Raw genomic sequence first — 19,206 nt, forward strand, 5'->3', positions numbered from 1 at the left:
GCCAGAGTAGTTGATTATAATGCACTGCCTAAGTTTTGCTTTTTATAAAAGGCATATTTCTACTTTTATGTGTTTGATTCACACAGTGCTGTCTTCTCAAGTCCTGTTATTAAGTGGTTACATACAGACAGCAAAAAAACATGCTGAGGTAGTATGCTACTGGTGAATGTCTAATATTTTCACTAACCATAGCTGTCAGATTGTTCTGACTTCTCAGTGCCCCCACTGTAAGAATTACACAGAAGTGGGGCTGTCTGTGCATGTGATTCTGAGTGGGCTCCGGAGGCCTCAGATGCATGGGTTCCTTTCCCTTGCCTCTTTCCCCCAAAGTGAAGAATCTATTCCAAACACGCTCTCTTTAAACAATTCAAAGCCTGCCTTTTTATGAAACTGAAGAGCAGTATAATCATGATGTCGCTAGTGCCATTATTAGTCCTTTGGTTTACAAAGTCAAACTCCAGCATTCACAAGCCATATACCTTGGCTATTGATTGAAGTTTTCATTTGGGTCGTATTTTGACCCTACTTGAGAGTTAGCCAATTTAGATGTACTTATAAGGAAGTCTAACGGGTAGCTCCTGACCTGTGCCCCTGATGCCGCTGTCCCTTGGCCATTGGTGAGATATGAAGAATTGCCAGGTTGGCGCTTTTAATACCATTTTGAATTCCTGATGCCCAAGCTAATCCAACCTCTTACCCTCCTCACCGAGCTACCCTGCTTATCTCTAGCTCTGTGCTTCATCCCAACTGGTGCAAAAGCCACTCTTTTCTCAGTTATGCCAGAGAAGTAAGTTGCGCGTATATTTAAAGTCAGTCTCCTAGAGACAATTGTCAGCCTGGCCGTCTCCATGTTACTCTTTACTCATTTTAACACAAATATAAAACCATTGTAGACACTCGGCTGTTACCTGTGCCTTGAATCTGATATTTTCTGGGCTATTTTTTGTTGTGGCCAGGGCCAGGGGAGGTGGGCAGGGCCAGGTGAGGGGAAGCTCATGGGCGGTGAGGAGTGAGAGTTGGTCACAGACCGGGGCACCCCGATGCGTCTACACTTCCTGAACCCTGGCAGGAACCCTGCCACATTCACATCCATGGCGTAGTTTTGGCTGCATTGGCTCTGAATGGTCAGGGAAAGGTGTGATGCCGTTCCCGGAGAGTGGGCTGTCTCCCACGCTGGCTGGGCGTCTCATGCTGAGCTCTGGTGGCTCGTCTGCCCTGCTAACTCGCCAACCCTCAGCCCATCTTGCGTGTCTACAGAGTCACTCGCGGCCTGCTCTCTGCATTGGCTCTGAATGGTCAGGGAAAGGTGTGATGCCGTTCCCGGAGAGTGGGCTGTCTCCCACGCTGGCTGGGCGTCTCATGCTGAGCTCTGGTGGCTGGTCTGCCCTGCTAACTCGCCAACCCTCAGCCCATCTTGTGTGTCTACAGAGTCACTCGCTCGGCCTGCTCTGTAGTGCTCACAGATTTTCGGCACTCCCGATAATAAGATGAATGACTGCAGTGCATTTCTATTTTACCCACAGCATACCAGCATTGCCGGTATAGTTGTTCTCAATTTATTACTGAAGAGGAAATGATTTAAGCCAAAGGCTGTTTTAAGACCCATGCTTCCCCCAGCACCCAAGTTTATTTTAACAGATTATTGTGTCACAGGGTTGTTATGCTTTTATCTTTGACCAAAGTGTTTATTTTGAGAAACAATTATTAAACTGCATTAAAAACATACACAGTCTTCCAATAATATCTCGGCTACAATATTAAAGGAGACGCAGACTAGGGCTGGATGAAATTGAACACGGATTTCCATGTCAGACTTCCTGCCGTTTGCCTGTTTGTATTGATTTCTCTTGACGTGCTCTTCTTTTATTGAGTAGCTGGCTCTCTTCCCTGATCATTCCCCTCCTCTCCTTTTGAATCTCCTCCCTATAGCTGTAAGTGCTAAGAGCAATTGTAAAAGGAAACCAACCTATATTAAACCTGCCTGGAGTCACAATGTAATCTAACACCTGTAGTCTGCAATTTGTCATCACTTCGCAGATACTTTTTTTTTTTTAATAACGGATTTCCTGAGTTTTGACCTTAGGATACTGTATGTCCCTGAAAAGCAACAAGACTAGGCTGTACTTTTTAATAAGTCTTATAATGTTAGGATGGGAAATTACAACTTCTTATAGCCAACCAAGTAACATAGTTGGAAGCTGGAAATAGTGCTGAGTCTTGTCGCCAAGTGAATGTTTTTCCTGTGAAACTGAGCACAGAATCAAGATGCAAATCAGGATGCACATGTGGGGTCCCCACCGCTGTTCTCTAAGGCCTGGTGAGGTGGCCTGGCTCACCTACAGGATCTTTAACCAAAGGCTTTGATTTGAATTTTGTAGTAAAGGGTGAGTAGGCAATGTGTATTTATTTCACATAGAAGTTTTAAAGCTTTTGATCTCAGGACCCTTTTCACTTTTATTATTGAGGGCCGCAATAATGCACTGTATAATATCAGTATTAGAAATTAATTGTTAGAAGTTTTAAAAATACATTTTAATTTAAAAATAATTATAGGCAATATACACATGTAAGTTATGTTTTATAAAAATACTGCATGTAATTCTGAAACAAAAAGTTGTATATATTCTTGAAAATATTTTAGCGTTTGTTTCAAAGGCAACTAGATTCTCACAATTGCTTCTGCATTTAATATTATATGTAGTTTTAGTTGAAACCAATGCAGAAAATCAAGCTTTAGAAAGACATATAATTAGAAAAGGAAGGAATGTTTTAATAGACTTTCCAGATAATTGTGAAATTCTTCCTTGCTATTATAGCTAAACTGTACAAATGGCAGTTTCTTAAAGGTTGATTGCAAAGTGGAATTGAATCAGAAACTTACCAGTGAACATTTCGTATTTCCATACTTTGCTGCCTTATCCACTGGTCTGTCTCATACTTCCAATGGACCTTTTACCAGTGTATAACTTTGTAATATTATGCATTGATCACTTAAAATGATTGGTTTAATCTTCTGTGCAGATCTTACAAATGCTGGCATGCTTTATTATATGACATATTTAAAGAGAAAAACAAAAACATTTGTTAAATCGTCACTTACAACAGTCATCAAAAAAGTCTTCATGTCATGGGAAACTGAGCTTTTGGTAGCAGGTACAGATTTTTCAAGATTCTAAAATTTTTGCATGAAAGGTCACATTTTGTCATTGGTAATAATGGAATTGACAGGCTTATCAGTTCACATATAGGAAATACCTGCCAGACACTCAAATCTGAATAACCGTAGTGTCTTAGTTACTGCCTTCATCACTGGGACACAATAGCCGACACCTGCAAGTTAAAGGAGGAGAGGTTTAGTTGGCTCACAGTCTGTAGAGGTTTCAGTCCATAGTCAACTGGTTCCCAGGCAGGTTGGCTTCACAGAGGAGAAACAGCCCATGGCATGGCAGGCAGGAGGCGGTGAGAGAAATCAAGGAAAGAGGAAGGAAGGTCACATTAGTGACCACTGCCTCCAACCAGACCTCACCCCACCTGCCAACATCACATTTGCCTATGGACTCATTGACAGACTAACCCACCAATGAGTATCACACACCCCTAATCCAGTCACCTCCCAGAGTCCCCGCCCCCGGAGCTCATGAGGCCTTGGGGAAATGTATAGCTACAAACCATAACACCTGGTTGACCTGTGGATTATTCTTTCAAGTAAAAATGACCTTCTGTGGCAAAGGTGGCTCCTCGCCTGTGACTTGAGCATTCTGCTTAGAGAGGAGGCCACCATTCTACACTGTGATAGCACTCTTTGCCAGCATCTTGTTTCCTCACACAGAATGGTAAAAGGAGATCCACTCCGTGGTTGGGATTTAAGGTAATTAATAAAGCCGTTTAGCACCCTTGTCCCAGGTGCTTGCAGGAGTGAGGAATACACCAGCACCAGTATATTTGGTTCCTGCCTCGACCACTGCAGACTGGAGGTTTTCCCCCTTAGCTAGTGTACCATCAGGGCACATTTTAGCAGGGTCAGAAAAGTGAATAATGTCTTAGCTTTGTTCTGACAATACTTTTGATGGCATGGACCTTTTGATGAAATGCAGGTGCTCCCCCAGAGGTCCATGAGCCACACATTAAGAACCACTGATAATGAGGACGCCTGACTGCACGTACAAGTCTCCTGGACCGGATTAGGACCTCGAGGCCCAGACTTCCGGAGACGGCTCCAGGCAGCAGGGGCCATGTCAAGAACAAACATAGGAGTAGTGTGCGAGTGAAGGGTTAGAAACAGTTCCTGTAGACACGCCCATTTATAGATCTGTACCTCTACCGGAAAAAGACAGACTTCTGAATGTGCTGCTGATTTTTATTCTGAGCATATTGATAGAAAATGCATGAGACATCACACTACTGACTCACATTCTCCTCACATTTTGAAATGATAGATTACACTCACTGAAATGGTTATCAAGAAGTGTGCTAAGTTCTTAGCGCACATCATCTCCTGTAATCCTCCTGACCTGTGTGGAGATTGGACAGATAACAAATGCCGTGGCTCTCTGAGTCCCAGGCCCCACGGCGCCTGTGGCTTTGGGGTGGAGCTGTAACTTCCTAGCCCTGAAACATCTGCTTCCGCTTCTGTCCAGTGGCATCTTCTGCCCCATAAAGGTCATGTAGGGCCCTAGGATTATTTAAAGTACAGACATCGTAAAAGATAACCAAGAGAAAACGTATCTGGTTCTTAGAAACATACTAGAAGTAAATTCCTACAGTTGGTGGCAGCTTCTTTACTTAGTTAACATTTACTAAAAAGGAATAATGGCCAAAAAAACCCCAAAAAACTAGTTCTGCTGAACAGGATAACAGCTGGTGTGAAAGTAAAGAGCATGGAGGAGTCTAGTGCAGCCAATCTACCAAGCAGGAGAGAGGTGGAGTAGCCGCGTGGGTATTTATGTTCATTGTTAGTCATCCACTCTAGGTCTTCCCTGCTGAATTTGTCAATCAAAATTAATAGTCTCTATTGCTGGTTGTGAACCACAGTGGCTATTTAGGGCATAGAGCTCAATTGTTGAAATTTAAGTCACACCATGTCGTGTATGTAGTAAGTTATTTAAACCACAGTGGGCATTTCCTCATCTGCTGACCAAGTCCTAGTTGAGTGATGCCTAACAACTTTCAACCAGTGCTTCCCACTGTGGTTAAGTGTGTTTTTCTCAGAACTTGTAGTGAAAGAACGCTGACCTTTTCTGAACCTACTATTTTGTATTTTGTCGTCATAGAGGAGGTGAGATGGAATAAATCAAAGTCGTGCTGAGGATGATGCAGGGTCACTGTGGACTTGCCATGATCTCGTCTCCTGCCTCACCTTCCTGGTGCCCTGAGCGAGCTCTCTCCTTGGGTGGAGCTCGTCACAGAACAGCACGTGGGCACCGGGGCCCTGTTTTACCCTGTTAGTAAGTAGGATCCACCACCCTGGATGGTCACCTCCTTCATAACTCTTCATTCTGTATAAAAAAGACCACAAAGTCTTGGCATATTATAAGTAATCCAGTTCACCCCATAATGATACAGTGAATTATATACTTTCCTAAACTTAATCATTCAAGATCTTGCTTCCTTCCCTGCAGGCAAGAGCCATTATATTTTACACATGGCTCACAGCTGGTTTTCATTGAGGCCTTCAAAATCTATTTGAACGCCGGGAGCTTTAAGAAGAGTTGCTTTATCTTTCTCAGTCAGCTTTTGTCATGGTACAGTGAGGTCCTTTTGTTTTCAAAGTTTTCGTCTTGAAGGCAGAGAAACAACATGTGTCCATATTATAATTGTGCTTTGTGACTGGGAAGGGGACTTTCTGGCTTTATTTTGAAGTTGATATCTCTTCCAAGTATATTTATAACTTCTCTTTCTGTATTGCTATTTCATGTCCCTCCATGTGTGTGTGATCTTTCAGCCTAGAGAGAGTCCCTCAAATCAGTAAGGAGGAACTTGCTTGACTGAAACTACTTGTTTACACTCTACTCATCATTACTGCACCAACCTGTAGTGGTTGGGATGGCATTCCTTATTAAAAAGCCGTGTAAATTAATAGGCCTGATTATTGTAGATCATCTATAAATACTCAATAGGTGGTTGTACTTTTTTACTCTGATAACTCAGGGCTGGTTGTTTTACACACAGATCTTTTTGGGTTTTTAAGCACCACAGACAAAGAAGGCAGCCACTGGTTAAATGTAAATTAACCATGCCTTTGGGAATGCAAGTGCCATGGTACACTTTTAGTTATTTTATGAGGATGTTGCTATTTGCGATACTTTGATGAAGATCTAGTAAAGTACTGTGACCTGTTCTCCGTACTTACCTGTGGCTATGAGTGTCCCCTCCTCTGTCATAACAGTAGTGGTTTCCAGCTCCGTTCTCCTCCCGACTGGCCAGATCTCAGAGTCCCGGTACAGCGTGCTGGCTTCAGTCACCCTCGCCCCTGCCTGTGCCAGCACAGCCACGTCGCTCGGGCAACAGCACATCTGGCAGAGGAGGGACTGTCCTGGGCAGCATCCCCTGGATTGTGGCTTGGGTGCCTGAGGAGCTGAGGTTTTCTCTTTTGGGTTCATAATGTTGCTATCAGCAGCCAAGTGGAGCCAGAGGCCAGCGTGTGAGCGGTGAGGCTCCGGCTCGCCTGCCCCTCGCGGTGTTCAGATGCCCAGAAGCACCTTGCCCTGGCCTGGACACGGCTCGCGTCTCCGTCCTTCCCCCTGCCCCACACCGCTCCTCCTCCATGTGGCTCTGGTGCTGCTCAGGGCATTTATTGCCACCTGATATTTTGTTTATGGTCTGTGTCCTCTGCTCTAGAGACTTTGTTTGTTTTTCTGTGTGATTTTTCTCTAGAAGGCAGGAGAACAGAATGTAAAAGCTTGGGCTTTAGAAACTTAGAGCCATGAGTCTTGAACAAATCTGCAAGTTCAGTTTTCTCTTCATAAAGCAGGGTGAACACACCTGCCTTTGGGATTCCTGGGAAATAGCATAGCATAACATACATCAAAAGCCCGCAGGCCGGAGTTTGACCATAGTAAGCCCCACATCGGTGCTGCACCTCTTAATGCTGTTGCCACTGTCACTGGAGTCACTTCGGTGTTTTACTGCTGCAAACCCTTAACATACTGAACAGTCACCAGCAGCGGGAAAGAGGGCTTCAAATCGACCTTCGAGACTCCTTACGGAAATGATCAAAGATGAATTTGTTGAGTAGATTAACTTTAGTTGGGCTGTAGTGAAGAGAAATCCAAACCCAAACTGGCATGAACAGAGGGGTCTTAGTGATCCCAAAGGGCAGGAGAAAAAAGGAACAGATAGCTATCTTCGCAAAAATCATGGGTTTTTGTTATTTTGGAAAATCTGGAAGAGAGATGGTATATCTCGGGAACAAGGATCGACCACATACAGTAAGTGCACAGAACCTTGATCTCTTCGATACTTACAGTCTTAGTCAACCCCCAAGTGACAAAAATAGACCTTCCCACCGTCTCGGGGGCAATTTCCCATCCCTTGCCACTCTGCTCAGCACGACCGAGAATGACATTTGTCACCGTCCGTGTTTCCTTCTCTTTCCCGTCTTTATGTGTTTCTCGGCTTTTCCTCCTTGTGATTTGATGTGAGTGGCATCATGTGATATTCTGTATGTCACGTTTGACCTCTGTCACTCAGCAGTAAGCACGCAGCAGTGTCCACGCTGGCGCACTCAGCAGCCGTTCATGTTTCCTGCTGCCCTGTTATGTAAGTTCAGTGCCACAGTCTGTCTGTTCTACGATGGGGAGAACCTCATGGAGCTTCCAGTTGGGGATTTCAGCACTAAAACTGCCATGGAGATGCCCTTTGGAGGACACAGCACTTGTTTCTGGATTTATACAGTGTGTGTGCTGCTTTCGATGAGGGGCATTTTTACCCCTCACCGGTCCCACTTTGACAAAGGGAAAAGGGTGAAACTGCAGTCTGTGGACTCGAGTAGCTTTATGTAAATTGTTGGGAAGCTACTTGATTTAACTTAAAGAAGCACAGAAAATGTTATCCGGTTGCAGGAAGAGCTGGTTAGGGAAGAACACATCTCTGTTCGGTGGACAGGCCGTTCTTTGTCTCAGTGGAGATAAATGTGAATTCTGCAACTTCAAAATTAACCGGCCAGAAATACGTGCCTGTGTTGTCACAGGAGTCTGGGGTCTCGCTGCTCCTTCCTTCCACAGGAGTCTGAGCCGTGGCCCTCGGGACGCTCGGCTGCTTTGGGTTAACTAAGAGGGAAAGGAGAACACACTGAGAAAGTCAGACCGAAAACCAAGTTCAGCTAAATGGGAACTGAGGAACCTGTCAGTGAGGAGGAGGTGAAGAGCTGACACAGTGGAGCTGATACGGAGGAAAGAGCAGATGAGCCAGGTTAGAAGTGCATTCAGATCGGTTCCTCTCTCGGGAAGACTGCAGGGTGAGGTCCTCTTTTGCTCACAGTCCTACATTTAGAGAAGCACCAAGTGGTAGGAGAGATTGCTCTTTGTTAAACAATGCTAAAATCATCACTCAACATTCCTCATACAGATAATGTCCTGCAGCCCAACCTGTAATGTAGGGCTTCTGAACACAAAGTGTGTCTTTCACTTTGTAGAGGCTTTTTCTTGGTGTTACTTGTCTGGAGAAGCATCTTCCTAGTCTAAACTGGACTTCTCCCCTTGAAAATCACTTTCTCACATAGTTAGCTCCTCGTGCTTTCAGCATCTGGAAGATTCCCCTGAGGAGCCGTGGGTTTGCAGTCTAGAAGGTTCCTCTGAGCAGCCGTGGGTCCCCAGTCTAGAAGGTTCCTCTGAGCAGCCGTGGGTTTGTAGTCTAGAAGGTTCCTCTGAGCAGCCGTGGGTTTCCAGTCTAGAAGGTTCCCCTGAGGAGCCGTGGGTTTGCAGTCTAGAAGGTTCCTCTGAAGCCGTGGGTTTGTAGTCTAGAAGGTTCCTCTGAGCAGCCGTGGGTTTCCAGTCTAGAAGGTTCCCCTGAGGAGCCGTGGGTTTGCAGTCTAGAAGGTTCCTCTGAGCAGCCGTGGGTTTCCATTCTCCTGAGGTTTTGTGGGCTTTGGTTTAGAGGACTCTCCTGAGGTGCTATGGACTTCTAGTTCATTTTTGATCCAAATACACCTTTGTGAGGTTCAGCAGGATTAAATTTTCCTTAATCCTTGTAAAGTTTTTTTAAACTGCCTGGTGCTGAGTAACCATCCAGTGTGTGCAGCTCTCATTGTTCTGCTGCTACTTCACTTGGGCCCTTCGTGTGCATCTATAATACTGTGCTCAGTTCTAAGAAATGAGGGAGGCGAAGTCTAATTGGGCAGGCCCAAGGAGAACAAACGTGATCATGCAGAAAGATTATAGAAACTTCAAAGTACAGTTTTGGAAAATCTCTTTAAGTCTAACCAATGCACAATGGAAAACCCCTAAAGAACCAATCTAATTATTCAATTAAATGGAACCATTCTGCTGACTTTTACTACAGAAGGCAAGCGTAATTTAGAAAATGGGGCATTTTAATTCTCTTTTGTTTTCCAATTAACACAATTGCCCTAATGGGGAGTGCTCGTGCTTAGTCCACGCTGTCAGAGCATGTGTTCTCCACCTGACGTCTGTCTCCCTCACAGAAGCCCCGCTCCTCACCTGTTGACCCAGAGGCTTGTTACCAAAGGGCTCACGGCGCCTGCCCACCATGCCGGCTGCCTGAGCAGGGGAGCCCCCCACACCCCACTTCCCTGGCGGGGTAATGAGGGTGTGGGAAGAAGCAGCTCTCACTTTTCTGCTGACGCTAGCTCACCACAGCAGACCACATGAGTTTACTCTTAGCCGGGAGTGAGGAACAAATTGCTAAGAACGCTGATCTTAATTGGTTGATGTGATTTGGATTGAGTGACACTGCTTGATAGTCCTGTTTTGGATTTCTTTCTGCCACCAGCCAGCAGCTTGTTATGTGTGACAGATATTCTGTTTGCTTTTGCTGATTACTTGAACAAATTTAAGCCTTTTCTGTTTGCTGTTTCCGTATTTCGTCTGCCCTGACCATTATTAAGTTCTCTGTAAAAGGCTGGCATTTTCACACTGCAGGGCAGGTATGTTGTCATCAGAGGGCCCTCGAGACTGGAGGGGTAGCAGGGCTTTCTTCTTTTTCCTTCACTGCTCACTGTGTTAGCTGGAAAGCAGCAGGTGACCATGGGCCTGGCAGTGGGGTGCTGGAGTGGTGGACATCCAGCTCTATGAACAGTTCCTTAATGAAACAAGACATGTTTTCTCCACGCTGAGTGGAGTGATCCTTCCCGAGTGCTGGAAAATGTTTAATTTGTGACTCTAACATGAAAAAAGATTGCATAACGCAGAGGGTGGTAGAAAGAGGAAGGCGTGATTTTAAAAAGTGAACTCAGTCTTCTGGAAGGCCTTGGGAGGGTGCAGGAAGTCAGGTGGGGCTGGCCATGGCGTCTGTGGTGGTCACCAGGGAGAGGACCTGGGTCCCAGCAAGCCTGGGATCCGTGGGTGTGAGGGCCACACAGTGGCCGGCTGGACTCCGCTCAGGTCACCCAGGCCTGCAGGGGAGGCCCGGTTCTTTTCACAGCTCCCGGTATCACTTTCTTTCTTTGTCCAGGCTGCTAGAGCAGGAAGGACCTTGTTTCATGCCAAGTGACAGTGGTGGAGACAGTGATGATCCAGTCGGCTTTGTCTCACTAGGGTTTGTTTTTGTGTTCGTTTTGTTTTGCTTTGTTTTTTAATGAGAGGGGAGAAGTAGAACCAAAAGAGTTAATTACAATGACTGGAAGACCTTGACGTGAATAAGCAGATTAAGAGGTGTGCACAAAATAGAGGATTAGTTTATAGTGATATTTAGAATGTCCACTGACTATGACAGTTATTTAAAATTCATAATTTAAGAAACAATTTCGTCCTTTAATTACTTCGAAGATTTTTACATTTTTTAAGCTTCATTGAAAGATCAGAATCAGAACTAAAAGAAAGCAAATATGGCCCTAATTTTCGAAGGATTAATTTTCTGTTTCGCAGCAGCCCCTTCTCCATACTACCTGAACCGCCGGCAGTGTGATTGGAATCCTGGGTGTGGCTCTGAGCTGGAGGTGGCAGGCGGCCAGGCCCTCTGTTGACTTGAGTGGGTGGGTGGGCTGATGGGGCAGTGGGCCCTGCAGAACCTGGACTAGATGCCATGGCCCTGTTCTGACAAAGCTGGCGCCCCTGGCCTGGGCCTGCACTTCCTGTGGTGCTCCCTGGAACCCCGCACGCTGGCGCGGAGGTCAGGGAAGAGCCCACCCTTTCTTCTGTGCCCTGAGTCGAGGCGGGGCTTGGTGTGGTTCAGAGGACTTGGGCACCTAGTGGCACCTCCCTCGTGCCCAGGAATCTGTGTGTCCACAGCCAGAAAGCCTGGGACTCTGGTTCTGTAGCGAAGAGTCCAGCGCCTGGTTGTCTGATCGGCCGTGATGTCACTTGAGGGCTGATGGCAGACAAGGGTAAACCGAGTCACCTGTCAGTCATGTCCCCTCTTGTCCCCAGGTCCTCCACCGACAGCAGTCCCAGCCCACCAAGGAGAGCTCCCCGCCCCGGGAAGAAGCACCCCCCGCACCCCCTCCGGCCGACGACAGCTGTGCCAAAAAGCCTCGCTCACGCACCAAGATCTCCCTGGAGGCGCTGGGCATCCTGCAGAGCTTCATCCATGACGTGGGGCTGTACCCTGACCAGGAGGCCATCCACACGCTGTCGGCGCAGCTGGACCTGCCCAAGCACACCATCATCAAGTTCTTCCAGAACCAGCGCTACCACGTCAAGCACCACGGCAAGCTCAAGGAGCACCCAGGCTCCGCCGTGGACGTGGCTGAGTACAGGGACGAGGAGCTGCTCACCGAGTCGGAGGAGAACGACAGTGAGGACGGCCCCGAGGAGGCGTACCGGGTGGAGGCCGGGGAGGACAGCGGCGACAGGCCTCAGGCCGCGCCCGCCGAGGGCGACCAGAGATGATGTGGCCTCCGTGGCCTCCGAGGGTCTCCGCTCCCCTCTTCACAGACGTCCTCGGCTTTCTGTGTTTGTCCTTCTGTGTCTGTTTGGCTCCTTGCCGCCGTGACATTCCTCAGTTGCACAGGACAGGCTGAGACTGGGCTGCGGCTTCTGCTCAGATGTCGCCTTGGCAGAGACCTGTGGGTCCACGTGGGGCTGGGTGGGAGAGCGGCACACGCGTGTGCACACAAACCTGTGTCTGCACCCACAGACCTCACTCCTTGCACGCACAGACCGGGCGCGAGCACAGACTGTGAATGAGCTCTCCGGAGGGCTTGGCCACGCTGAGACCACTTCCCACGAGTCGCTTGGCCTTCTGTGACCTGTGGCCTGCTCTTGGCGGGGCAGTGGGGGTACTATTTTTTTGAATTTCTATTTATTTTTCTGTGTTTGTCCCTGATTTTTTTTTAAATTCTATGGCTTCCTATCTGGCAGCTTCATGGGTAATTTTTGAGGTATGTATTTAACAAAATAAATCTACACTGCCAAAAAAAAAAAAAATAGAGCAAAGAAGAAAGTGAGTGAAACAAATCAGGGCAAATTAAATGCTACAAGTCAAATTACTCGTAAGGACACAGTTCACACTGAGTGACTCTGTAGCGGACTGGCCTTCTGTCCGTCCGTCCCCTGTTGGTCCTGCCCCAGTGAATGGGTCTGTGCCACGGTTGCCAGGTGAGGAAGAGCCAGCTCCCTCGCAGAACCCGCCTGGGGGCAGCCTCAGCAGCGACACCCAGCAGGGCACTGCGCCCCCGGAGCTCACAGGGGGAGCCACAGCTCGTGGAAAAATCGCTTCCCTCCGGTGGCTTCAGATCCTAAACTATTAAGCCTGCTCTTTTAAAAGTTGTTCGTTGTCGCTGTTTTTGTTTCGTTTGTTTTTTTTTTAAATAGGAAATAGTTGGATGTTACATTGAGTTAGAGAAGAAGCCGCCACCCAGCCCGAGCGGCACCCGCCACAGGGCTTCTCACTTCGGAACACTCCGGACTCCTTTGCGGCATTCCTCACGCAGGCCCGGCCCGGCCCTCCCCGGCCCGCAGCCCTGGCCGGAATCTGGTTCGATCCCTTGTGCAGCTCCCAGCAGTAGCATGTGTGCAGCGGCTTCAGCAGGGTCACCTCTGGGCACAGAAGGAGGCTGGTCCCGGTCCCCGTGTCCTGAGGCCATCAGTGCCCTGTCCCTCGTCCTTCCGCGGGTGCAGGAGGAGGCCTCGTCCTCAGACAGCCTGGGTCCCGCGCCTCCCTGCCGCTCACAGCCCACATGGGTGGATTGTTTTCGAGTCGTGTCTCATGCAACCTTGTCAAAGACCTCATGCAATATCACTTTGAAAGTTATTTTCTGTTTACCACACAAGCATTGTAATATAACTGTTAATACTATTTATATATTTGAAAGGTATAAAAGGTAGGAGTTAAAAAAAACCTCTACGTGTAGATATTAACTCAGAATTTACAATACACAGGGAGAAGACACGTTGCAATACAAGCTAACTCTAGCTGCTCAGTAACCTCTGGAGTTTTTAAAGGGACATTTTCCTGTACTTTTTCCAATAATGATGTTTAAAACCTTACCTTGCCATGAGCGTGCGCATCTGCAGAGGGAAGCCACCGCCTGCCTCTGTCTGCAGATGCCGCAGCCTACTCGGAAGTCCTTTCCGTGGCTGCTGAGTCCTGCGCTCCGAGTTACTGTCCACCCTGTCTTCTCTCGCTGTTGCTGAAGGTCACTGCACACCCGAGAACCGGTCTGCCAAGCTCGCACCAGGTGGCTCATCACTTGATGACATCCGCATTGGGTATCTTTTACACTTCAACCAAAAATTTATTAGGTATTTTTCAATGCTAAGTCTTGCCTTTTATTTTTTAAGTTCACTGCCAAGTTTGCAGTGGTTCTAAGTGAATCTGTGGGCATTTTAGCCTGTGGTCTTGCCAGATCTTTGCGAATTACAATGCATATATGTCTATTTATTCAATATCTGTCATATAATATCTATTTGGAAGAAGAAACTTTCTCTTGTAGTGCCTCTTGACAAAGCACAATTTCCCGCCTTTTTTTGTGAAATGAAAAGAAAAAAACAAATTGTGTTTTATTGCAGTATCAACAATGTGAATAAGGATTAACATATTGTAAATGTTCTTTTTTCCATGTAAATCAACTATCTTTGTTATCACTAAGTGATAATTAATTTTTAACTTATGTGCATTGTTAGGCTGTTAGAATTTTTTGGTTGTTAAAATAAAACGCATTCAATAAATCTGACTTTGTTCGTCAAGTATGTTCGTGGGCGTTGCCTTCTCCCTGTTGGATCTTCCTGGAAGGGGAGACCCACAGCAGCTCAGCAGAATCCGGGCCTCCCTTTGTAAGCAACACGATATCACCCACACTTGCAGATGTTGGAGTGCGTGTGTGCCTGTGTGTGCGTGTGTAACCACATGCTCACGCATCCTGGAGCTGGCAACGGGGAGGCCGTTGATCCAACTGTTCTGTCGCACACAAATGAAACTCGATGTATAAAGATGTATTTATGGGCCTACTTCTCTATTTTTCTAGTGAATATTTTCTGTTTATAATTAAAAACCACAAATGACTGTGTGTCAGGAAACTTTTGGAGCACACATGTCCATGGTTAATGGACGTAATAAAAGTCCTTTCTATTTAGAGCTGGGGTCCCATAATGTGTGCACAGAAGAATGCCAGAAGGGGTGATGTATCTGAGAAATGTGTGAAAATGATTTTTCAGAAAGTGCTTACCATGGAAAAAGTTACTCAAAAGGACTCCTGTTCATAGGGAGAGAGCAAGTGCTTGGCTTCAGGACCAGCAAAGAGAAAGTAAATTTAAAAGTACTTTTGTTTTCTTTTTATACTGTAAATGCTTCCTGCTTCCTTTTCTTTCATTTCTCTGCATCTGGTGTAACCGTTCTCGCCACCTTTTGCCTCTCCCTGCCAGGTGAGTGCCCGTGGCCCTGGGAAGCCAGGTGTGGAGAGCAAGGGGCTGGTAGAGACTGGAGGCCCACACAACTGTTCCACGTGTGTAAGGGTCACACACCTGAAACAGGACCAGGGCAGGAAGCAACTGTGAGACAATTTGGCCTTCGTCCATTCAATGCCAGGGACTTCCACATTCCTGAGAAGTGTCTCGCTTTGTTTTAGTTTGAGACTGGGACTTGTTCTATAGCTCAGACTGGCCTTGAACTCACTATGTAGCCCTGGCTGACCTTGATCCTCCTGCCTCAGCCTCCAGAGTGCTGGGAATACAGCCAAGGGCCACCATGCCTGTCCTGAGGTGGTGTTTCAGGGGTCAGACTTCATCACAGATGAACTCCAGTGGCCACCCTGCCCTTGGGGAGACAGAAGCTGGCCCTGGTGCCACCTACTCCTCTTCCCCAGAAGGCAGAGATGCTGACTCCTGACCAAGTCCTGTGGGCGGAGCCCAGATCCTCCCCATTGCCGCAGGATTTGTCACACACACACACACACACACCCGCACACACACACACACACTACACACACACACACACACACACACACACACACACACACGCACACACACACGAGGACGTGACGTGTTGGATGTGGTTTCCTTTACATGGTCATTTTCCTTCGTGGAGAGCTTTAAATAAAGGTTTCAAGTCTCCACATTCTTTCTGAAGGATAGTCCTCACAGCCAGGAGCATTTACTGAACGCCATGCGCTGGCCTGAGGAACAAGGACTCAGTCTCTCAGCACTGTCCTCTCAGGAGCTCTGAACCCAGGGAGAGGCACAGCGTCAATCCAGGAAGACTAGGTGGGATGGTGCCCATGACAAGACCCTTCCACGCAGTGAAGTAAGAAGCACTGTTATCCAGCCCGTGTGTCAGGGATGCTGCTTGGTTGCGTAGAAGAGAAAGGAAAGCACAAGGTCATCCTGAGCAGACAAGGGAGCACCCTCTGCTTATCAACTAAAGGACACTGTGGAGCTGCTCTGGCTTCATGAAGTGGTCAGAGAACAGCCCCAACCCTTCCAGCTCCTGTTTTCTCCTGGCTTCTCTCTTCATGGTCCAACAGCACTGTTGGAGCTCTTGCCATTGTATCCACTTTCATCACACTAGGAATGACACACTCCTTTTCTGTCACAGATAGCTTCCTCAAGCCCTGTACCTGTGTGAAGGGAGGCCGGTGAGTGTTCCTACCCGAGAAGAAGAGAGAGTGGCGTTTGACAGACAGTGAGAAGGCCCTGCCTACCACAGAAGGTACTGAGGAGCATATGGGAAGTGGCCGATGGGAGGAGGGCAGGTGAAGGCGTTTGCCCCGCTGCTGGTCCCATGTCCCCCGCTCAGGTCCTTCCTGGCCGGCTTTTGTCTCCCAACTACTCTGCCTGGGTGTCACACACTCGTGTGCCTGCGTGGCTTCAAGCCTGGAGACCACCTGCCAGTGCGGGATTGACCATGGGGCACAGCCGGGGCCAGCGAGAGGCCAGGCCGCGGGCGGGGAGGGAGCCCAGGGCAGGCCTGCACCCGCAGGTCCACACAGTAGGTTATTCAGGGTACTCTCCGTCACCTAGTCCCTAGGGCTTCTAGACCTTCCCAGGGGGACAGCACACCTCGGCAGGCATGAAGGGCGCTCCTCCAAAGCTTCTCCAAGTTCTCCTACATTTGTAGACTGAGACGTGCAGAGCGGAGCTGTCCCTAAAACGAGCCCATCAGACTTCGTGGCTCATGGGCAGCTGCCGCTCTCCAAGCACACCCTGAGCGTCCACAGCACCCGGCCACTTCCTGTCTCTGTGTCCTGGCCAGGGTCCGGGTGGGCTCCAGGGACAGCATGGTGGCAGAGACACCAAGAAAAGCCTGGAGCTTGAAGCAGATTCGAGCCACAGCCTGTGTGTTGCACTGGCGACTCCAGCGTCTCCAGTGTGTACCGCAGCCCCGCGCCTGGTCCAGGCCGGGCGGAGCCTGCCGGGCGATCAGGGCTCCATGGCTTGAAACTCCGTGCTTTGAAACTGTGTCACATGGAGGCATCGGCCATCACAGGACACTGCCTTACTCCAGCTGAGCACTGGTCTTCACTCCTTTCACGTGTGGACCTTCAGGATCTCGGTGAAGTCGGCACAGGAAGCTCTTCTGTGGGCGTAGTTCATGAAGGGTGCGCATCCCACAGGTGCAGGTGTGGACCCCAAAAGAGGCCTCCATGCTGAACACAAAAATGGTTCTGGATGCTGCTAATTAGAAAATAAATCCTTTGTTTTTCAAAACCATGGGTGAAACTGAATTCATTAACTTGTGTCTGAAGAGCTGAGCATTCGAAAGTGAGCGCTGAGAGGGCCTCTCGCTTTCTCTCTTAGATCCCACTCATCTTTGCACAGGGAGAAGATGGGCGCAGATCCGCAGCCTGCTGTGGAGCTGATGAGGGAGACTCGGGCCGTGGGTGGAGGCGTACACCTCAGACCCTGCACTCTAGATGCCGAGGCGGGAGGATTGCAAGCTCAAGCCCAGGGTGGCCGAATTAGAGACTCCAAATAAGAAAAAGAGGGTTGGGGTGTAGCTCTGGTACAGCGCACATGCACACGCGCACACACATAGGCCACAGCTTAGCAGGGATGTGGAATTGTGCGTGTGGGCCCATTTAACGGGCAGTGGAAAGGCATGGAGTCTTCATGCTTGGCCATGCAGTTCCGGGGGCAGGTGAGGAGGTGGAAGGGACACAGCCCTTCGGGATGGGTGTGGCATTGTTCCCTCAGGATGTCTGTGCCCAGTATCCTGAGCCAGAGACAGAGTGAAAGGCACGGTGAGAGACAGGTGTTTTGAGGCCTGCAAGTTCAGCCTCACTAAGAGATGACAGCTAGGGTTGGATGAAGGCCAGGTCTGCGTGGCTCCAGTGCTTGTGTTTCTCCACGCCTCACACCACACCTCCCGCTGTGCCCTAGAACATCCAGGGAAGGCTCTGGAAGCTAAGCCTCCATTGACTAGACAGCAGATTGTGTATGAGTCGGCCGTGTGAGTCCTCGTAGCATACATTTTCATAGTCTCATCCACGATTTCTGATGAGTTTGTTTCAAAGAAAAAATAAAATCCCATTTTTAAAAGTACCACACTCTGCGTTATGAAGCTGAAATGTCCCCCAGATGTCAGGTGTTCAGACCTAGGTGACTGGATCTGATGTGCCGTGCTCAGCAGTGGCTCCATCCACGGATGGGTCCCTGGCTGGATGTGCGGTGAGAGGTGGGGCCCGGCTGGAGGCCACTGTGGCTGTGACCTAGAAGGGTGCGTCCTGGTCCCGGCTCCTCCCTTCTCTCTGCTTCCTGGCCACAGGTGTCCTCTGCCAGGCCCCTCTGCTGTGCCATTTCTCTCAGAGCCAGTTCGCCATGAACTGGACTCTCTGAAGCTGTGAGCCAATGTAAACCTCTTCCTTCATGTTTGTGTTTGGGTATCGCATCTCCATAATGGGAAATGTGACTAATACAGTCTGCTAGCATAACTCTCCCAGAAGAATCTAGAAGTAGCCTCTTTGGGGACATTGAAAAGGAAAAATGGAGAAATAGTTCCAGATGGAGAGTTAATTACAGAAATATTAGCACTGTAGTAAGCAGTGCAGAGCAGTGATTAATCAAAGGGTCAGTATACTTTGCTCACTACCTATTAATGAGTGAAGTCCCATTTCTACACAGACGGCGGGGCAAAGCGGCTGCAGGAGACTCAGTGGTGACTGTGGACCGAGCAGGCCAAAGAGCCCTCCCCACAGGGAGCAAAGGGAAAATCTTCACAACTTGGATGTGGACACAGGCGGAGCTCTTTGACTACAGTTTGAGACAGGTATTTCAGACCTCTGCTTCCATCAGACAAAAAACAGGGCGAATGATGCTGTTTCCCTGATCAAAAATACCTTGCAGAAGATCTAGAATAATTCCTATCTTCCTTTCTTTCCTCTTTTCTTAGAGGAAAATGAAAGCAGGAAATAAATCTTATACATAGATGATTTAAAAATAATTCAGATGAATTTTAGAACAGGATAAAACCCGATTCTTATTCTTTTCTTACATGATGTAAAACCTTTTGTGTCCATTTTCTGGTGAGAGTAAACATTTGAGTTGCCTACCAGGGATAAATCTCTCCTCCGTTTTCATTTCCTGTCTCCCCTGCTCTCCCTTTCTTCTATTCTCGCTTTTACTATACTCGCGGCCTCTCCTTCCTTCCTTCCTTCCT

The 19,206-nt window shown here is 48.1% G+C and overlaps 1 protein-coding gene across 1 annotated transcript in view; it reads left to right on the forward strand.

Moving 5' to 3' along the window:
• Window positions 1-12,542, forward strand: part of Satb2 (SATB homeobox 2) — a 127,688-nt gene extending 115,146 nt beyond the window's left edge. The window contains exon 10 of the mRNA XM_010631998.2: window positions 11,544-12,542. Within this exon, the coding sequence (XP_010630300.2) occupies window positions 11,544-12,005 (462 nt within the window). The 3' untranslated portion in view covers window positions 12,006-12,542. The remainder of the gene's footprint in view (window positions 1-11,543) is intronic.
• Window positions 12,543-19,206: the final 6,664 nt, after the last annotated feature.

Source organism: Fukomys damarensis, unplaced genomic scaffold (genome assembly GCF_012274545.1).
Source record: "Fukomys damarensis isolate Sample0158 unplaced genomic scaffold, DMR_v1.0_HiC HiC_scaffold_26, whole genome shotgun sequence".
Taxonomy (NCBI): domain Eukaryota; kingdom Metazoa; phylum Chordata; class Mammalia; order Rodentia; family Bathyergidae; genus Fukomys; species Fukomys damarensis.